This window comes from Elephantulus edwardii, unplaced genomic scaffold (genome assembly GCF_000299155.1).
Source record: "Elephantulus edwardii isolate Elephantulus edwardi_28Jun2011 unplaced genomic scaffold, EleEdw1.0 scaffold00397, whole genome shotgun sequence".
NCBI lineage: Eukaryota > Metazoa > Chordata > Mammalia > Macroscelidea > Macroscelididae > Elephantulus > Elephantulus edwardii.
The window spans coordinates 88116-107949 of NW_006400147.1; the positions used below are offsets into that span (position 1 = coordinate 88116).

The 19834-nt window shown below is 44.8% G+C and overlaps 1 protein-coding gene across 1 annotated transcript in view; it reads right to left on the minus strand.

The window, feature by feature from the left end:
- Window positions 1–1689: 1689 nt before the first annotated feature.
- Window positions 1690–19834, minus strand: part of AMOTL1 (angiomotin like 1) — a 113613-nt gene continuing 95468 nt past the window's right edge. The window contains exons 9-12 of the mRNA XM_006902358.1: window positions 10496–10621; window positions 8412–8638; window positions 3666–3941; window positions 1690–2170 (exon numbers count right to left, since the gene is read on the minus strand). Of these exons, the coding sequence (XP_006902420.1) occupies window positions 2064–2170; window positions 3666–3941; window positions 8412–8638; window positions 10496–10621 (736 nt within the window). The 3' untranslated portion in view covers window positions 1690–2063. The remainder of the gene's footprint in view (window positions 2171–3665; window positions 3942–8411; window positions 8639–10495; window positions 10622–19834) is intronic.

Here is a 19834-nt window from a genome sequence, read left to right on the forward strand (position 1 = left end):
TTCATGCAAAGTGGTGGGGAACAGAGATGGGGAGATTTCTCAGCCCCAGCCCACCGTGGAGGCCTCCTGTGCTCATACCACACCATCAGGCTGAGTGAGCTGTGCAGCCCCTCGGAGCTCTGCTGGTCCAGTCTCCATGACGACAGATGCTCAACATTAGACCCAAGAGGGCAACAGGAATGGAGCAACGCGCTCAGTGCCCCATGGAGTGTGCGCTTCAGGACTGTAACCCTCATAGCAGAGGTTCAGGAGGCCCTGGACCAAAGCTGGTGCTTTCCTCTCTCCACACTTCAGCCAACACTCTCATCATCCTCCTACAACTCTAATTTTGGGGAGGCTATAAGGTCATGCAGGTTATAGACCGAAGATGAGCCTTAAAACAAGCTACCTGAGCAAAAATTCCCAATGTTCCTGTTTTAGATAAAGCATGTTATTTAGGTGGGACTTGAGAATACCTTGGGACTTTTTATTTCTTCCCTCTTGAGAAAACACAAATTCTGTCGATCAGGAAGGGGAAGGTCTTTGTAAGAGTGCCTGATGGCCTGATTAACTTCAACCTTTTGCATCAGCATCTTTTGTATTTGCAGAGGAAACTAAAACCCAAGGACTTGCAGCAAAGGGCCAGCTGACCCCCCCCCTCACTAACTCTAACCTCTGGTCCTTCCCTGGTCCTTCTATCATGCTCTGAATAAGTTGCTCCAAATAGAAATCTCCTAAAACCCAACCACAGTGTCTACTGAAACCCTCCCCCATTCAGTTATAAAGCAAGCTCATGGCAGAGAATAACTGATGTGTTGATACACACAATTTCCTGGATGGATATTCTATCATGTTTCATCAATACCAACTGGGAGTGGACACAAAGAAGACAGGGGGAAGGGAACTCTGCCCAAAAGTGGTCTGAGGGTGTCCTGTGACACTCAGGATGCTGTGCAGACAGACCACTGAGTGTGTAATGCAATCACTTCCTGAGACCTAGACTGGAAAGAGACTTAGCTCAAAACAGCAATGGGCTAGGAGTGCTCAAACTCCTCTGAGGACAGCCGATGTGAGAGAAAATCAAGTGCTATGAATTAATGTAAGAGGTCTCAGTGAGTGGAGCCCCGTCTGAGGCCACCGACGTCACAGCAGCACTCCAACCACACAGAGAGGGAGGGAGACATCATTTAGCCAGCACATGGCTCTGTCCAACCGGTCACTGTTGTTACAGACAGCAGGAACGAGGACAGTTTAGATGACGCTCTCATATAACCAATGCCTAGAGAGCTCCACCCTGTCTAATTAAGAAGGAAAAAAAAGGGAAAATTAAAGAGAGTGAAACAAAAACAGGGTCGGAGGAGAGAAGTCAGGGAGGATGAACAAAGAGATCTCAACACTTTTTCTGCTTAAAAAATACTGCTGACTCCAGAAAATCTATGAAGCCTAATCATCGGAAAACCCATGCCAAATGCATCATCATGTGAAGAACACTTTTAAAACTCCTCATCACCTGAAGATGCTTCTTCTCACTGTCACACACACACACACGCGCGCGCGCGCGCGCATAATGTTGGACACCCGATGAATGGCTCAGGTGACACTGCATTATGTCAAGACTGACTCTAGAGATTTCTAGAAGGTTCTGAAATAAAACATGTTAAGAGGCAAGGAGAAGGGGAGGGGGCGGATTCCAAGGAAGATCCATGCTCAGGTTTATCTGGTATAACCAGAGAATGGGTGTACACAGAGCCTCCCCAAAGAGACATTTTCTGTACAATGAAAAATTCCATTTCCTGTTTCTTCTTAACTTTGTTTCCAAAGTGACAGCATCTTTTTTCTTCCACCACTTGCCAAGAAAAAAAGAAAAAAAATCCATAGCATGTTCTTCTCCCTTCAGTCATGTAGGTCTCCTGCTTCTGCTCTTTTATTTAAGATTTATAAGAGGTGACCTACTAATCTAAAAGCTTCATCTGTTCAAATCGTTCTGAATTCCCCACCCACAACCTTCAGGCCCTTCCTTGTCCCTCTCTGTCACTTTCCTTGTTTGTCAATGTTTAGTATGCAATCCAGCCTGGTGGGAAGAGTTAGATGAGGACTTCCATCATCTCTCCATCCGGGAACTCGGGCTTGTGGAGCAAGCTGCTGACCCGGCCTTTGTGGTCGGGGGTCCTCCCGTGGCCAGGAGAGTTTTCTGTCAAATAGAACAAGAACAGCGTGGGAGTTAGTTCCTTAAGAGGGGTGTTGGCTCACCATCTTTCTCTGATGGAGTCACTGCACGTTCTATTACTCATCTGGAGTGAGAGGTCACATATAATCAAGGCCAGAGTGGAAAGCAGCTAAGTGTTAAGAAGCATCCACAGTGGCTGGTCCTGGAATTCAGACTCAAATAAAAACTACCCATGCATCAGGACACTAATGGGAAAGCGTTAGCAGGCGAAGGGACCATTGGGACTTCGTGGGGAGCACCTCACACACTCACCCTCTGCTCATTCAATCCAAACAGGTTCACTGCATTTGCCAGGTGTATTTTATATGCTCCTTGGTTTACTTTTTACTTTGAGTATTTATCCTAAGGATTCAAACTCCCCAAAAGACCGCACTATATATTAACTTTTACATCGTGGAAAGTTAACATTAAAAAAAAAAACCACAAAAAAAACAAAAAACAAACAACCCAAACACCACCTTGGAGAAAAGTTACTTTATGTACAAAAGAGCCCTTATCTCTGCAAAAGATATTCTTGAAAAGGTGATGCTGATGAATTCCAAGCTAAACCTTTTCTTTCCCCGGACACTGCTAGACCCAGCCCAGTGGCCCTTCTGACCTGTCCGCTCTCCTCTCTCTGCCGTCAAGTCAGAACTGACTCACAGCTGACTTTCTGTCAGTTTTCAAGGCTGTAAATCACATGGGAGGAAGCGGTCCATCTGTCTTCCACAGAGCCACTGCTGGGTGCAACCCGCCCAAGGCACAACTCCCGACAGACTACATGGCTAATAAAGCCTCTGACCGGCACTGGTCTGAGGGCTCTAGCAGAAGTCTGATAACTTGGCAGTTCAATCTACCGCTTCTCTAATCAAGATCTTCCCCACTGAGCAACTCTGAAACCTTAACATGTAAGCACCGTCAAGGCAATGTCTCTGGTGCCTTTGAAGTACTCGGCGCCTAAATGTTGCTGTCCGTGCTATTCTAGTTGATTCTAACTCCCAGGGAACTCACATGACAGAATGGACTGCCCCATCGGGTGTCCCTGGTGGTAATCTTTAGGGAAGCAGAGCACCAGATCCGGATCCCCAGAGACAGTGGGTGTGTTGGAAGCGCCAGCCTTTGGTTTGTGGCCAAGTGCTTAATCACTGCATAACCAGGGCTCTTTCTTGTGCCCAATACTAACTCCTGAACATCCTGGAGACCAGTTTTTTAACATCGCCCAGGATCCACTCTCGCCCTTTCCAGGGATGGGTTAGTTATAAAGGGTAGATGCAGCTGCACTCTTATCTGAAATGACTTCGGAGTGACCAAAGTTGATTGTACTAATAAAGAGTGTGCAGTAGAGTCCAGCATATACAGGGAGCAGTAATTATATTAAAGAAAACAACAGTGAGAGCCGACCAGCCCTCCCATACCCTCCTCAACTGAACTATAAAGCAGAGGGTACTGGGAGTGTGTAAACGAGGAGGGGACCACATACCCAGCTTCTCCCCGGGCCCCCTGGCCGCTGGGTGTTTGAGGATGGGGCTGTTGGAGGGAGTCATGCCCAGCCTGCTGCGTGTGGGCAGGGAGGACACGCTGGGCCAGAAGAGCTCAGCACCCTTGTCCGTCTGTGTGCTGCTGTCCCTGCTGCCCGTCTTGGCGTGGGCACTGCTGGCTGACGTGGTGGACGCTGGAGGAGAGAGTGCCGCAGCAGGGGGGGTCGGCAGAGCGGGGGCCAAGGAATGGTCATGGGGTTCCTTCCCCAGCAGCAGTCCTGAGGTGCGAGAACAGCCCTTTCAATGCCAGCTTTAAAATATACTCCACAAAAACAAACTCCCAAGACAAAAACCCAACAAAATCCAAATAAACAAACCAAAACAAAACCGCCCTAGTTTTGAATGTCAGTTTCTTCTTGATTGAGGATTACTTGATCATCCACTAGTTCACCAACTGTTTGTTGTTATGTGCCATTGAGTCGGAACTGACTCTGAGCTGACCCTCTGGCGGGCTTTTAGCAGCCATGAATCATTTGGGAGGAGATCATGCATGCTTCTCCCGCGCAGAGGCTGATGGATTCGAACCATGTACCTTTGTGGTGGTGGCACTACTCTTTACCTGCTATTCTCACCAAGTATTCAGTAAATACTTATTATGGCAAAATCGCAAAGGAATAAAAAAAGAGGCCTGGTCACTCCCTGTAAATTCTCCTTCCTTCCAAAATCCACTGGCTGTTCTGAGGGATAGAGATGGGCAATCTCCTCTTGTGCCATTTCTAGCCTCTGAGAACCTGCTGAAGGGTTGGGTGAGTTGGTTCTGACTTGATAGCATGTAACACACCACCATCATCACCACAGTCACTGAAATGTCCCACAAGCTCCCAGCTCGGGGAGGAAGACGCTGCAGCTGTGGCCGTCTGTGGACCACGCCTGGTGTGGTGGGTGTCTCTGCACCCACCGCATCCTGCACATCATCTCAATGTACATCCCACAACACTCCGATGGCGCTGTCCTCCTCTGCCTTACAGGTAAGGCCACGGAAGCTGGGGGGAAATGAACAGCTCATGGCTCGATGGAGCAGAAATGAGATTTCAATGTGTGTACATGCCTTCCACTGTGTCCCCTGCTCACAGCAGCCCAGGCCTGACAGTGACGCTCTGTGGGGTCTGTCAGGCTGAGCAGAAGAGTGCATCTCACCTGGGGACCCCTGAGCAAGCTGTCATCTGCACCTCCTTCCAGAGGACACTGGGACGAGGTAGGGAAGCTTTTAGCAAACCACACAGTGGTCCATACATATATGTTTTTCTCCTCTATTTTTTTTAAATTCATTTTATTCATACACTGGTACACATTTTCCTCCTCCCCCCCAGTCTACTCTGCAATGCACCTCTGGTTCCAAATTGTTTTCATGCATATAATGTCTAATCATGTACTTCTTTCAGACAGTTCTTCTCCTCATCTTTATTTCTCTCTTGCCACTAGAGGGTCCTTACCTGTGTGACACACAGGTACGGATCAGAGCAGAGTCCATAGCAAGGGGAGAAACGCCAGGGCAGTGACCCCAGTGACTCTTCATGCAGCTCAGGCTCCTCAGCCGGGATGTTCTCTCACTGCTGTCAGTCATTCTGACTCTTAGCTGACCCTACTGAGTTTCTAAGGTTTTAAATGGCACAGGAGGAGGCTGCTATCTTCCTCTCTCAGAGGATTTGAATCTCCAGAGGTGAGGCTTGGGGTTAGCAGCACAATTCCCTAGTGACTGGCCATCAGAGCTCCCCAGGCGGTCAGCCTGGCTGGAGGACCCACTGGTTTCTCCCAGGGAGGTTTCCATTAGACCTGACCCATTTTCAGTCACTGTAACCAGGCTTGGGGGTGGGGGGAGCTCTGACTCGGATCTGGAGTGCCCTTGGAGGGTTTGTGATGATCACATCTGTTGTCCAAGCATATCCTCTTTGAAGTGCATTTCCTCTGAGCACAGGGAATGCTGAGGTGACCTCATGCTAAAGGGACTTCAAACAGAGGCTCTGGCTGAAGCCTTTGATCTCTTTGACCCAGCTGGGTGCATACTTGAGGTTCTTTTCAACCCTTTGGCACCAAACAGCCAGCTCCTCTGTAGTCCTGTGCTCAGGAAAGCTGGCTCTCAGCTCCACAGAGAAACAAAACACACAGTGACCCAGGGAAATGCATCAAAGGGCTGAGCTGTCATAGTGTAGGGAAGGGAGAGATGTGTGCCTGGGAATCCTGCCCACAACAGGTTCTGGCTGCACAACTTCCTCTGAGCCTCTCCTAGTAGGTCAACTAGCCGCCCACCCCCCACACTCTAGGAAACCCATTCATGGCTAAGACCACACTTGCCCAGTTTTCTTCAGTATCTGGCCATAATACAACAGGCACAGCCATTACCCCGTACATTTCAGAGCGCTTTGCCCAAATGTGTTCTCCCCACTAACTCATCATTGCCTCATAGGGTGAGCACAGGGCCAACACTGAGCTCCTTTCCTAGAGAGAGAGGCAGAGGGGTGCATCATGTGACCGGCCTAGGCAGAGCCAAGCTCAGAGGCCTGAGATTTCTCGGTTTCCCCCATTGTTAAAGTGGCCCGCACTTTCAATAATAATACTAGTAATGTTTGGTGGCCTAGTGGTAAGAAGCTAAACTGCTATCGTGAAAGCATGCAGTTCAAGTCCACCAGCTGGAAGATGGGCAGACTTCTCCTGTGCCTCAGAGGACCTGCCCAGGGGTCGGCTATGGGTTGGTTCTGACTTTATGATACATGACAAGCACAATAATTATGAAATGCATCAACCTACGGCTACTCCTCCAATGGTGTAACTTATAGAGTTTACACGGTGCTTCAAGGAGTGGAACACTAACAAGGAAGGCAGGCAGGGGCTCATCTGTGCTACTTACTAATCTGCAGTTAATAGTTTCACATGTTTTTTATCATGTGGGTAAGAAGTTGCACTACCAACTCAAGGGCAAGCAATTTGAGCCCACTACCGGCTCTGTGGGAAAAAGATGGGCACCTGTTCCTGTGCAATTTATAGCCTCTGAAAACCTGCTGAGAGTCAGCTCTGAGTTCTGGCTCTACAGCAATGTTTTTTTTTTTAGTTTATATGTTCAGCAGGGAGCTCTGGTGGTGTAGACCACAGGGAGTTAGCTAACCCAATGGTTGCCCTGCCGCTCTCTGACACTTTGAATCTACTTGCTGCTCCAAGGCAGAAAAAAGGGGCAATCTCCTTCTGTGCAACTTACAGCCTAGGAAACCCAACAGAGGGTCAGCTACTAGTTGGTTCTGATTCAAATGCATTGAGTTTATGTTCTCACTTGTTGTTGGTGTTGTTTTGTGCCAATAAAGTTGCCTGCAACTCATAGCGACCCTATGTACAATAGCTCTGAAGCCTGCCCTATCCTGAGCCAGTCTCAGTGACCCTGACACACCTTCCCCCATTTCCCTAGTCACTGTATCAATCTAACTCATCCGGAGTCTTCCTCTCCTGCGCTTTCCCTCCCAAGCATTATTTCCTTTACTCTTAAAGATTCGTCCCTCCTGGCCATATGTCCAAAATATATAAGACAGAGATTCAAAATGCTAGCCTCCAAAGAGAAATTGGGTTTCACGCTCTCCAAGTCAGACATATTTGTTTTCTTGGCAGTCCATGGTATGTTTAAGACTCTTTTCCAGCACTGCAACTCAAAGGCATCAATTCTTCTTCTATTGTCTTTAGTCATTAACCAGCTCTCTGATGCATAGGAAGTAATCTTAAAGACCATGACCTGGATCAGGCACACCTTTGTCTCTAGACTGACATCGTTGCTTCTCAGTATTCTGGAGAGGTCCCTGATTGCAAATTTGCCCAATGCAATTTCCCTTTGATTTCCTGACTGCTGGTGCCAACAGTGTTGATTTTGGAGCTGAGCAAGCTAAAACTATTAAAAACTTCACTTTCCTCTCCATCCATCATGGCGCGGCCAATTGGTCCAGTGGTTAGAATCTTGTCTTCTTGATGTTAAGCTACAATCCATATTGAAAACTACAGTCCTTGACCTTCTGCAGCAAGCGCTTCAGGTCCTCCTCAGTTTCAGCAAGCAAGGTTGTGCCATGTGTATAACCTAGGTTGTTGATGAGCCTTCCTCTAATCCTGATGCCACATTCCTCCTCATAAAGCTCAGCCTTCTGAATGATCTGTTCGACATGTACATTGAAAAGGTATGGGGACAGGATGTATCCCTGATGCACTCTCTTTCTGATTTTGAACCATGCAGTGTTTCTCTGCTCTGTTCTGCAGACTGCTTCCTGGTCCATGTATAGGTTTCGCATAAGTACAATCAAGTGCTCTGGGATTACCATTCTTTTCAAGGTTAGACATAATGTGTTGTGATCCACACAGCCAAATGCCTTTGCACAGTCAATGAAACAGACAGATATCCCTCTGGTACTCTTTGCTTTCTGCCAAGATCTATCTGACATTGGTGATATTGTCTCTAGTGCTACTACAGATTAACAAATAAGCCCAAGTAAGTCTGTACTTCCTGGTTTATTGCATAATCTAACACTGAATACTTAAAAATACGCCATTTAATAGCCCACAACCAAATGGACTATTTCCCCATTTTACAGATGTGGAAACCAAGACTTAAGAGGTACCCAGTGATGTTTCTTCTATGTTAGGGCTCTTTCCACCAGATGAGTCTGGCTCTGGTGGAAAAGGCACTTGCCTTTCAGCTCTGAGCCTGAAGGAGGCATGCTCACCTATGCTTCCCTTCCAGGTCTTCTCCTCCTTCTTCTCTTCTGCCAGCTGGCTGCTGGTGAGGGAGGTTTGGCGGGAGTGTGTGCCGCTGGCCGCGGCGATGGACGGCACTGAGCGCGCGGGCCGCAGGCTCGAGGAATCTGTCTTCCCAGCGTCCTTACGAGAGCGCTGCTGAAGGACCTTAATCATGGCATCCTTCTCTATGATTTTTGCATGGAGATTTTTAATGCTGTAAAAGAAAATAGCCACAATAAGAAACTCTTTGGTTAAAAACACTCAGATAAATTCTCTTAGGCTTTGCATAAAGTTTTAATTATAATTCAGGGATGGAGGAGGGCTAAAGGCCAGTATAAGTCAAGAATCATTTAATTATCTCGGAATTGTATAACATGGCTCTTTCCAGAGGAGGTTTAAAAGGTAGGTTTTTTCCTGGCTCCTTGGAGAACTTGAATGTTTTGGCACCTAAAAAAGTACAATTAGAATGACAGGGACCACTCTGGGGACTCTATGTAAAGGGTCTAGCACGTCTGAGGAGAAAGAAGTGGGGAAACACATAAATATTGAAGCCTCAAGTGGGCTAGAGCTTTTACCTAAAATAATTTTCTAAGAGAGTAATAAGACAAATAGGTTCTTGGGAAGAAGACAGGCTGACTCCTATTTCCTACCAGTTGTTCAAAACTAAAAAACTAGAAAACATTTGGGGTCTTTCCACAACTCCGCTAGTAACTCTCGTGGTCTATCAAGGACTTACATCTAGAAAATCTATAAAATAAGGGCTTAAGATCCTCAGAGGCAGGGTGTTGGGGTGGGGCGGAGAAATTTTTCCATGTTAGCTGCCTCTAGAAATCTTATTTAATGCATAAAAATGCAGTAGCTCGCATGCACAATATTATATATGGCTGCAATATAGAATTTCTGGTAAAAAACCCCAAACCACCACAACCCCTTCAAGTCTGGAGTCTGATGTTGCTGCCTTCCAGCTCCTCAGATGTTTGTAAAGAGAGACACCTGAAAATGACACAGGCATCTACATTCTTCTGTTGTTAGACTCACTATTTTAAAAATTATTATTATTAATCTGATTTGAGTGGAAGTTCACAAAGCAGACTGATCTTTCAGTCACACACATTTAGTTTTAGAACATTAATTACAACCCTTACATGGAACCACACTTCTGTAATTCCCATTTCCATTAGTCTTATTATCCTACCCTTTAGAGCCTTCAGGGCTTTATCTCAGGAAAGTGCTACTCTTTTGGCTTTATGTGGTTGGCTGTTCTAACACGTAAATGCCTCCCTGGTGCTACTGTTTGGCTAAAAGTCTTTGCTTTTGTGACATTTGTTTCAAGTTCAAAAGGTCACTTAAGGGTCATAGTGATGAGGGTCCCACAGTCTCTTACTAAGACTGGCCTTTCTTATGTATCTGAGTTTGCTTCCACATTCCTGCCCGTCTATACAGGATCTGCTATGGTGACCCCTTGTCAGAGGCAGCCGTGGTTGCCAGGAACCATCTAGTGTTTCTGGTCTCAGGGTCGGTGAGTTCAGACTCATGCAGCTCATTCACTTTTAGACTAATTGTTTCAGGACACTTTTGCTTTTCTTTTTTTTGGACAGAGAGAAGCCAAGAGTTGCAACTTACATGGCCACTGTCAAGTTCCTAAGACAAAATTTTGTTACTCACCAAAGTGGGCTGTGGAACATTGTCTCCGGGACTGTTTTATGCCAGTCATCTTGAGAACCCCCAAGTCTATGGTCCGCTGGTCCTAGAACCAGCCTCCATTTTAACATGGCATTTAATACGCTCAGTAAGAGAGAGGAAGGCTTTCGATCCGATGGAGGAGGGCACTGACTGCACCAGCGGGCTCGACCACAGCAGGCAGTGCCAAGTTCACAGGGTTACTATGAGTGCAGTTAACTCAACGGCACCTAACACCAACATCCCAGAGCCTCCCCAGGAGACTGCAGCACCAGCCCCTCTGCTGAGGGCCACAGAGTTGGACAGGGCAGCAGTGGCCACCCTTCTCCGGAGGGGGCTGGGATGCGAGCGTGTAAAGGTGGGGGTTGAGGTTCTGTACAGCCATCCTTACGTGTACTCCATGTCCTGACATCTCCGGTTCACCTGCACCACCTCCTCTTCCTCCTGCCAGATTCGGGCCTCCAGTGAGCTCTCGCCGTAGCTGCCGTTCCGCGAGTGGTTGATGATGGTCGTGTCCCTGACAACACAGGACATACACCGGTCACAGGAAGGCCTTGCTTTGTCCACCACAGAGTCAGATCGAGGCTGGCATCCATCTGGGAACAGAAGTCTGCCCCACTCTCCCACTGGCTGACAAATATTCCACATCTGCCTCCCCAGCTCTGGTGCTACCTTGTCAGACTCCAGACGCTGGTGGGGAGATACATGCGTGCACCCACTTTCCCTTCCCTAAATCTCCACATTCCGGACATTCTCTTCCTAAGCTTCTAGAACAAGATCATATCTAAAGAAAACAAAACACAATTTAAGTATTAAAATTCCCTAGCCCTCCTAATCAGTCCATAAACAGGTAGTTTCCGGCATACAGTGTAAACATTCCTAGGGGGCTAACATTCCAACGAATGAATGGATCTCAAAGCCTGCACTGATCTAAGTCAAATACCTTTTCTTTTTTAAGCATTTCATAGTCTTCTCTACAGAAGTGCTTTGAACAAGAAATCATGACAGCGAACATCCACATCTGAAAATCTGACTAACGCCAACAAATTAAGTACTGTAACACTGCATGCACTACATTTTAGTAACAGTAAGCTATGCTTCAAAAGCTTCCCAAAAAACAAAACAAAACAGCAGATGGTCACCAATGTAGCTGCTAGTATCTAACATCTGTCCTAACTTGGGGATCACCTGTATCAAGCTATCTGGCATGTTTAAAACATGGAAATTCTACATCAACTGCTTTAATCTACTCACATGTGAATATTAGGACTACGGTTAGTACTATTACAATATTTGCTGGTATTTCTACACCGGTAATTGCTGTGGACCAACGATCTGATTCTGGCTCAGAGTGACCCCATGACAGAAGAACCGCCCTATGGGGCTTCCTCGGCTGCAGTCTTTACAGGACCAGTTTGCCTGCTCTCTCTCCCTCAGAGCAGGTTTAAACCATCAGCCTTTTAGCTGGCAGTTGAGTACTTAACCTTTGACCACTGACCCTCTTTTCTATGCTTGCACGCTTTCATATTTCTTTTTCTTTCCCATTCAGAGTTAGGCAGCCCAGACGGCCTGGTGGGAAAGGAGCATGTACTTCTATTGGTGCATCTCCATAGACATGTAGTTCAAATCTACCAACTGGTTCGAAGGGGCAAGATGGGTAATCTCCTGCACAATTTATTGCCTTTGAAAACCCACTGGAGGGTCAGCTTTGAACTGGTTCCAATGTGACAACAATGAAATGAGCTGTTGATCCCAGAGTCAAAACTCTGCTTCTACGTATCACCGTGTGGCAGTTACTCCAGTATTTTACAGTAAAACGAGGGCTCAGCAAGCATTTGAAACTGACCGTGGTCCTCTTAGGCAGTGGGATTCCAAGGCAGAGCCCCCCTTCACACTTAGGATCTACCGTATGCCTTGCATGCGGGCTGCTGCTGAGGATTCAGGTCTGTTTGGAGTAACAAACATGCTTGAGGCCAGGGTGGAAAGAGGGGCACTCAGTGCATGCAGGATAAGTTTGGGCGAAGCTGGGCGAGTGAGGAGAGGGGGCAGGCATGGCGAGAGCTTACAAAGCAGGTTAGCTGGAAGCAGATGGCTTACAGAAAACAACTGGTCAAAAAGAACTACTCCTGTCACAGTTTTGTCAGTGTAATTGCTCCTAATTAACAACAATCAGCAAAAATAAAATAATTGTGCCATCTAAGTGATACATCTTAGGCGACGAGGCACAATATCTCTCATTATGTGAGTACTAAATTAATGAGAAATGATTCAGCCAAACATTTCACATTCTCTGCTTCACATCGCAATGTTAAAATAATTTTAAAACAATATATTTTTTTAAATCAAGTTTTTATTTTATAATGGTTTACTTACAAAGTCCGTGTACATTTTTTCACACCAGATCTTTCCCATTTCCTTTACCCACCCCTCCTTCCACTCATCAAATTGAGTGACTCTATGATTACTCCCTTACCCGTCCCCACACCTATTTTCCTCCCCTCCCCCCCTTAGATCCTCATATATGTTTTACTAGTTATCTTTCTATTTCCACAATAATGGTCTTATATAGTATTTGTCCTTATGGGACTGAGTTAGTTCACTTAGCATAATGCTCTCCAGTCCCTCCCAAGTTAGGTAGTGATTAACAAAACCATTGCTCCTGTGTGCTGTGTAGTATCCCATCGTGTGTATGTACCATAATTCCTCAATCTATTCTATTGTAGTTGGACATTTGGGCTCTTTCCATTTTCTTGTGAAAATAACGCCACTATGTATACTGGTGTACAAATCTCTTTTTGTGCCTCACCTCAGTTCTCATTTTCTTGGGATATATTCCAAGGAGTGGAATAGCTGGGTCATATGGAATTTCTATGTTCAGCTTTTTGAGGAAAGGCCAAACTGCCTTCCAGAGTGGTTGTTCCATTTTACAATGCCATCAACAGTGCATAAGGGTTCCTATTTCTTCACATCCTTTCCAACATTTATAACTTGCTATCCTGTTAAACTTTGCCACTGCTACTGGAATGAGATGGTATCTCACTGTGGTTTTGATTAGCATCTCTCTTACTGCCAGTGATTTTGAGCTTTTCTTCTTTTGTCTGTTGGCCATCTCAATATCTTCCTCTGTGAAAATTCTTTCCATGTCTTTTGTCCATTTTCTAATTGTGTGATCAATCTTTTTCTTGTGAAGGCCCTGTAGGATTCTGCAGACTTTTGATATGATGTGAAACCTTTCTCTGAAATGGTATTGCCAAATGTTTTTTCCCCAATCAGAAGGTTTATTTTTCACTCTGTTGGAAAAAGTTTTTTTTAAAAAAAAATATTAATTTTAATGAAAATTTACAGAAATTTTGGATTTCCATTCATTCATTGCTGCACTTTTCTCCCTGCCCACCCCTTCCCTCCAGTTTGTTCTTCTCTTTGAAAAGTAAAAGAAAAATTCTTTCATTGTTATACAATCTCTCCCCCCAAGTCCACTCCACTATGCAGCCTTCAGTCTGGACTCATGTCATGACAAAAATACCTAATCACATATTAGTTTTTGATGCACGCAAAGATTTAATCTTTAGAAGGTCCCATTCACCAATTCTATCCTCTCCAAGCTGAGCATTTCTGGCTGTATTTGGCAGTCTCTTTACACTGTAGACTAAGCTTTTGAAGCTTGATCCCAGTTTGTCTCTGATGAACTATATGGTTTTTGGCCTTACTCCAGGGTCTCTGATTCACCTTGAGTTGATTTTTGTGTATGATGTAAGATGTGGATCCTGTATCAGTTTTATGCAGGCAATAGTCTAGTTTTGCCAGCAGCACCATTTGTTGAAGAGGCTGTCATTTCCTCATTTGATAAATTTTATTTCCTTGTCGAAGATCAGTTGACTACAGATAGCTGGGTCCATTTCTAGGTTCTCAGTTCTGTTCCATTGGTCTATGTGGCTGTCACTATAACAGTACCATGCTGTTTTGGTTACTACCGCGGTGTGGTAGGTCTTGAGGTCAGGGAGTGCTATGCCTCCCACTTTATTTTTGTTTTTCAGAAGTGCTTTGCTTATTTGGGGCTCTTTCCGCTTCAAATAAACTTGACAATTTCCCCGTCTATTTCCTTTAAAAATGCATTTAGTATCAGTATTGGGATTTAGTTGAACATATAATTTGCTCTTGATAGGACTGTCATTTTCACAATATTCTGTCTTCCTATCCATGATCAGGGCACATTTCCCATTTCTTTAGGTCTTTTATTGTGTCTCACAGAAATGTTTTGTAGTTTTCTTTGTACAGGTCTTTTGTGCCTAGTTAGGTTCTCTCCCAAGTATCTCAATTTGTGGCTGGCTATTATAAATGGTATTGCTTTCTTGGTTTCCTTCTTGGAGTTCTCTTTGTTGCTGTAGAGGAATCCCAATGATTTTTTGGATATTGATTTTGTATTTTGCCACTTTATTATAAACTGTCCTATCAACTCTAACAGTTTTTTGTCAAGTCCTTGGGGTTTTTTTTGTTTTGTTTTGTTTTTGTGAACTATCATATCATCTGCATATAGCAACAGTTTAATAATCTCTTTGTCGATCTGGATGCCTTTTATTTCCTTCTCGTTGTACTGCCCTGGCAAGTACTTCCAATACTGAATAAATGTGGTGACAGTGGGAATCCTTGTCCGGTCCCTGTTCACAAGGGAAATGTTTTCAGTTTCCCTGTGTTACAATCATATTTGAATTCGTAATCTTCTCTAAGATATCCCAAAACAGAGAGAAAAGGGGGCTTTAAAAAAATCCATTTCAATGAGACTTCTCAATTACTAAGCATTTATTTGATGCCACTTCTCCCTCATTGTTGTCAAATCAGGATTGACTCATACCTGACCCTTTAGCCAGGATTTCCAAGGCTGGGAGGAGATTGTCCACTGTTCTCCTGTGGAGCTGCTGTTGGAGTGGAACCGGCAGAGAGGAGTCACCTTTGGGTTAGTGGCACTACTCCCTAGGGACTGTGTCGCCAGAGCTCCCCCCTTGATGGCAGGGACTGAGCAGAGCATATTGCACATAGCATCTCACTGACTTTGAACAACAACTTAGGAAGCAGTTATTATTATTCTCATTTTGCTGATGAATAAGCAGGGAAGAAGTGACTTTTCCAAGGACACTTGGTGAGTGAATGCTGGAAGTGGATGAAAATGCACATGCTTATGACTTCACACACACCTTTCATTGCTGTCTGCACCCCTGGAGGCCTCAGCAAACAGCCTGGGCAACAGCAAAATTACACTGAGAGACTGTGGCTGAGTAAAACAAAATTAAGGCTGAAAATAGCTCATATACCTAAATAATGTTAAGAGCAACTAAAAGACTTTAAATATCCTAAATGTCATAAATTCAGGAATTAAGGAGTAACAGCATTCATTTTCAACCAGTTTGCTTTTAGATTATTTGCTCAGGGTTAGAGACAAATTTTAAAAATCCGTGTTTACATTGCCAAGTAAGGACAGCAGGCACAGAGGAAAATAACTCAGAAGTGCAACACACAAATGTGGAGAGAAATGACAGTCTTCTCAAATAGTAAAAAGCTGCAAAATCTTCCTCAAGTATAGCCTCAAACTTCTCAAAATCTGGCAAATAGCCCCCAAACGCATAGATAGTAAAACCAATTGATGCACAAAAATTATTTGTTAAAAATCATTGCTTTATAAAAGTGACATATGTGTTATTTCATGACAATGTAGCAAGCAACTGGCTGAAAATGCTGCTTCTGTCAATTCGTCTGCAGCCATTTGGCATTTATACTAAAAGCTCAGAGTTCTGACCTTTTAAAGTATTCCTTATTTTCCTGTTCTTTCCTCTTCCGGTAATGCTTAAATGGTAAAGGTTTTCTTTGAAAAAGAACAGCTAAGACTAGAGTTATAAAACCTGACCTTCTCTGAACGTGTTTTGAGAATATAAGAAGTGGCTGTAACAGGGTAATTTTCCATAGAATTATCCAAGGATCAATAATAAACAGATGTAGAGATGAAGAGGTGGTGAACGAGAACAGCAGAAAGCGACTCCACTCACTCACCCACCCACCCATCCACCGACCCATCCATCCATCCATCCATCCATCCATCCCTTCCTATGTCCAATTACTCAGCTCCTACTCCTAGCAGCCAGCACAGGAGAAAAACAATAAGATCCATGGTGACACAAAAGTGAAGCCCTTGACAACTGAATAAATCCCTGGTGACATGAATTCACACCTCTACTCTTCAAAAGGACCCTTGATTTCTTGATAGGATCCACGCCCATGAAGACCCCAAACTAGGAAGCACTGCAGGGTGGTTCTACTCTGGCATGGCTTCTCTTGTGTGTCAGACACGACTCAATACCCCTGACAAAAGCAGGAGAACAAGAGACTTGGATAGATTCTATAGAATTCTTCATCTTCCCTGCAGAAGGATGCACAGAACAGCAGCAGTGGGTGATTGTTTGGGGTCTGTCTGGTTTACTCACCAACATCACTCCACCCTCATCAGGCCCTAGCCCACCACAGGGGTTTGTGCTTCAGACCTGTCCACATCCCTGCTTCTGATTTTACATTCCAATCTCATTTACTCCCTTGGACCCCAGATTAAGTATAGGTAGAAATATAGTTCAATAAATCAACAGGAGCTAAGACAAACCTATTGGAGCTTCAGAATCCTTAGCCGGAGATATGACAAGGGGTTCCCTGCTCTTAACCAGTCAAGAATAGAAATCCCGCATTTCACACATGAGGCAGCTTATTCCGAAAGGCTTATTCAGCCTCACACTCTCTTTCTTAAGACAGAGGGGAAGCCTTGATGACTGGAGCATCCCATAGTCTCACCCAGGCTCTGTCCAGCAGCAAGGGCAGCCAGCATGACACCGTATCCAGTCAAGAGGCCTCTTTGTCAGAACTGAGAGGGGGCTCAATGATTACCTTATAAAGCAAACACTAAACTTTTTCAATTATGTGGAAGTTAGCAAGGACACTCTGGTGGCTTAGTGGTAAGAAGTTGTGCTGCCAACCCCAAGACATGCAATTTGAAAACATAAGCTGCTCTGTAGGAGAAAGATGGGCAGTATCTTTCAAGGAGGGTTAGAGCCTCTGAAAAGACACTGGAGGTTCAGCTCTGAGTTAGTTCTGACTTGATGGCATATAACAACACAAGTTATCAAACATATCAAAGGGCTGCAGAGCAGGGACGAAGCCGGAGGCTGGGGCGCCACTTCCGTTTCCAGAACACAGCTTCCCTTAACTCTCTGACCTCCTCTCTGGGCCTCTGCCACACATCAGATGTCTCAATGTCTGTACCAGCTCCTGGCGCCTTGCAAAACAGAGTGAGTTGTTCTTTTTCACAGCGCAGATGTACATAAACACAGCACTTGCATTCTGGAGAAGTGATTCCCAAATGCCTGTGAGTTTTTTCTGGTTGCGAGGGTGCCCAGGTGCCCAGTGAGGTGTCCATGCCATGCTGTGTGCTGCTGCTTTCTCTCCAGAAAATGGAGGCAACATCTGGGCACACACCGCCAGCAATCCTTCTGTATGTGAACTCCAGAGCCCATGACAGCCTATGAGGTGTCTTCCCATCCCCAGACTTTCTTGTGTCATTAATGAAAAAATAAAAATAAAAAAAAGAATACATTCCAAGGAGGGGAGAGTACTGACTGTATAATTGGTTTGCATCATTAATTTGCTACTTGATTAACTCAAATCCTACTATCCCAAACAAGGAGCTCTGGTGGCCCAGTGGGTAAGGAATTCCGCTGCCAACTGAGAGACAAGCAATTCGAATCCACCAGCTTCTTTAGATGAGAATGATGGGCAATTTCCTTCTGTGCTATCTGCAGCCTCTAAAATCCCACTAGTGGTCAGCTATGAATTGATTCTGACTTGATGGCACATAACAACAACATCAGCATCCCAAATGGTTCAAAGTTAGGCCTTATTCAAGAGTTCAGTTGTGGTGAATTCCACCACAGAGTAATACACTCAAAGTAACTTATGGGCAAAAAGCATGCTGGGTGGGAGGCTGCAAGGATGCTGATTGGTGGCTGCTCAGGCACTCCCAGCCATGCAGCAGCAAAGGCAGCACACGAGGGCCAGTAGTCTAGGGAAATGACCGTGCTTGCTCAAACAGTCCAATTTAGCAGATACTCTGTGGATTTTATGGCACATTTTGAGCTACCAGGTTTTTAATTTTTTTTTTAAAGAATAAGGCTATGCTCTTACAAATAAGGAAAAAGCAATTGTATTAACTGACAGCTGCAGAAAACAATTTCAAACTAGAGAATACAGGTTGCAGTAAGACAGAGCTAGACTGGCATGTGGTTCCACATCTATTATCAATGTGATAAATGGCTCCCTTCTCAGGGGCCCTGGTGGCACAGCAGTTAAGTGTACATCTGGTAATCCCAAGGTGGCAGTTCGCACCCACCAGCAGCTCTGAGGGAGAAAGGTGTGGCCGTCTGGTTCAGGGAAGATGGGAATCTTGCGGGACATCTCTGCTCTGCCTAAAGGGTCACTGCGAGTCAGAATCAACTTGATAGCAGCAGGTTTTGGTTGAACCCCGAGAAACATTATTTGTTTCTGCTACAAAAGGCTATTAAAACAGACTTCTTATTTGGCTCATGGTACATACCCAACCAATGTTAAAGGAAAGTCAAACAATACAACACTTTCACAACATCATTCATAATGACACCATGTTGTTGTGCGCCACTGAATCAGAACTGACCCATAGTTGACCTTGCAGTGGGTTTCCAGAGGCCGTAAATCACACGGGTGGAGACTGCCCATCCTCCTCCCTCAGAGCAGCTAATGGATCTGAACTGCGTGCCTTTGGGATTGCAGTGCACCTTCTCACCGCTAGGCCACCAGAGATCCCCATAGTTATGTAGCTGCCTAATACACACACCACAGTTACCACTATGTGCAGATGTCTCTTTAACTAATGAACTCCTTATAGTTGGATATTAGGCTGGTTTAAATGTTCACCAACACTGGGATGAACATCCTAGAATATAAGTCTCCAAGTGTTCTGTTACTGATTTCCATTTCATCTGTATTCTTTGTTCTTGCTGCCCTTTCCTTTGATTCTCATCTCAGTTAATCCTATATGATTGAGGTTTTTCTGTGTGCAAACTGCTTCTTGGTTTTTTTTACACTAGTGATCTTATACCATAATAATAATAACAACAACAACAACAATAATAATAGTCTCTCAAACTTATTACTGTTGAATCAGAACTGACTCACAGCTGACCCTCCAGTGGATTTTTATGGAGGCTGTAAACAGCATGGCAGATGGCCCATCCTCCCTCTAAAGTGACTGATTTATGTCACTCAGTATAATATTTCCTAGATCCTTCAAACTTTTTAATATTTTCCCCCTCTATTTTTATTCCAGCTTGGAGTGACCAGATGTCCAGTACAGCCCAGTTTACACCTGTTGTCTCTGCAACAGTATGAATAACTTCCACTTTCAGACTCAATAGAGAATTGGTTTGGATGATAAACCACCACCTGCCATTTTTGTGGCTGTTTTTTTGCTTCTCTCCCTCTACTAGAATGTCAAAGCTTCACACTTTGGACATGTTGCTAGAAGAGGCTATTCCATGAAATGGACATCATTCTTGGAAAGGTAGAGGATCAAACAAAGAGAAAAAAATGCACTGAATTCAGGAATGAACTCACGTGTCTCAGAGACAGTGAGGATGGTGCAGGATAGGACAGGATTCAGATCTATTGT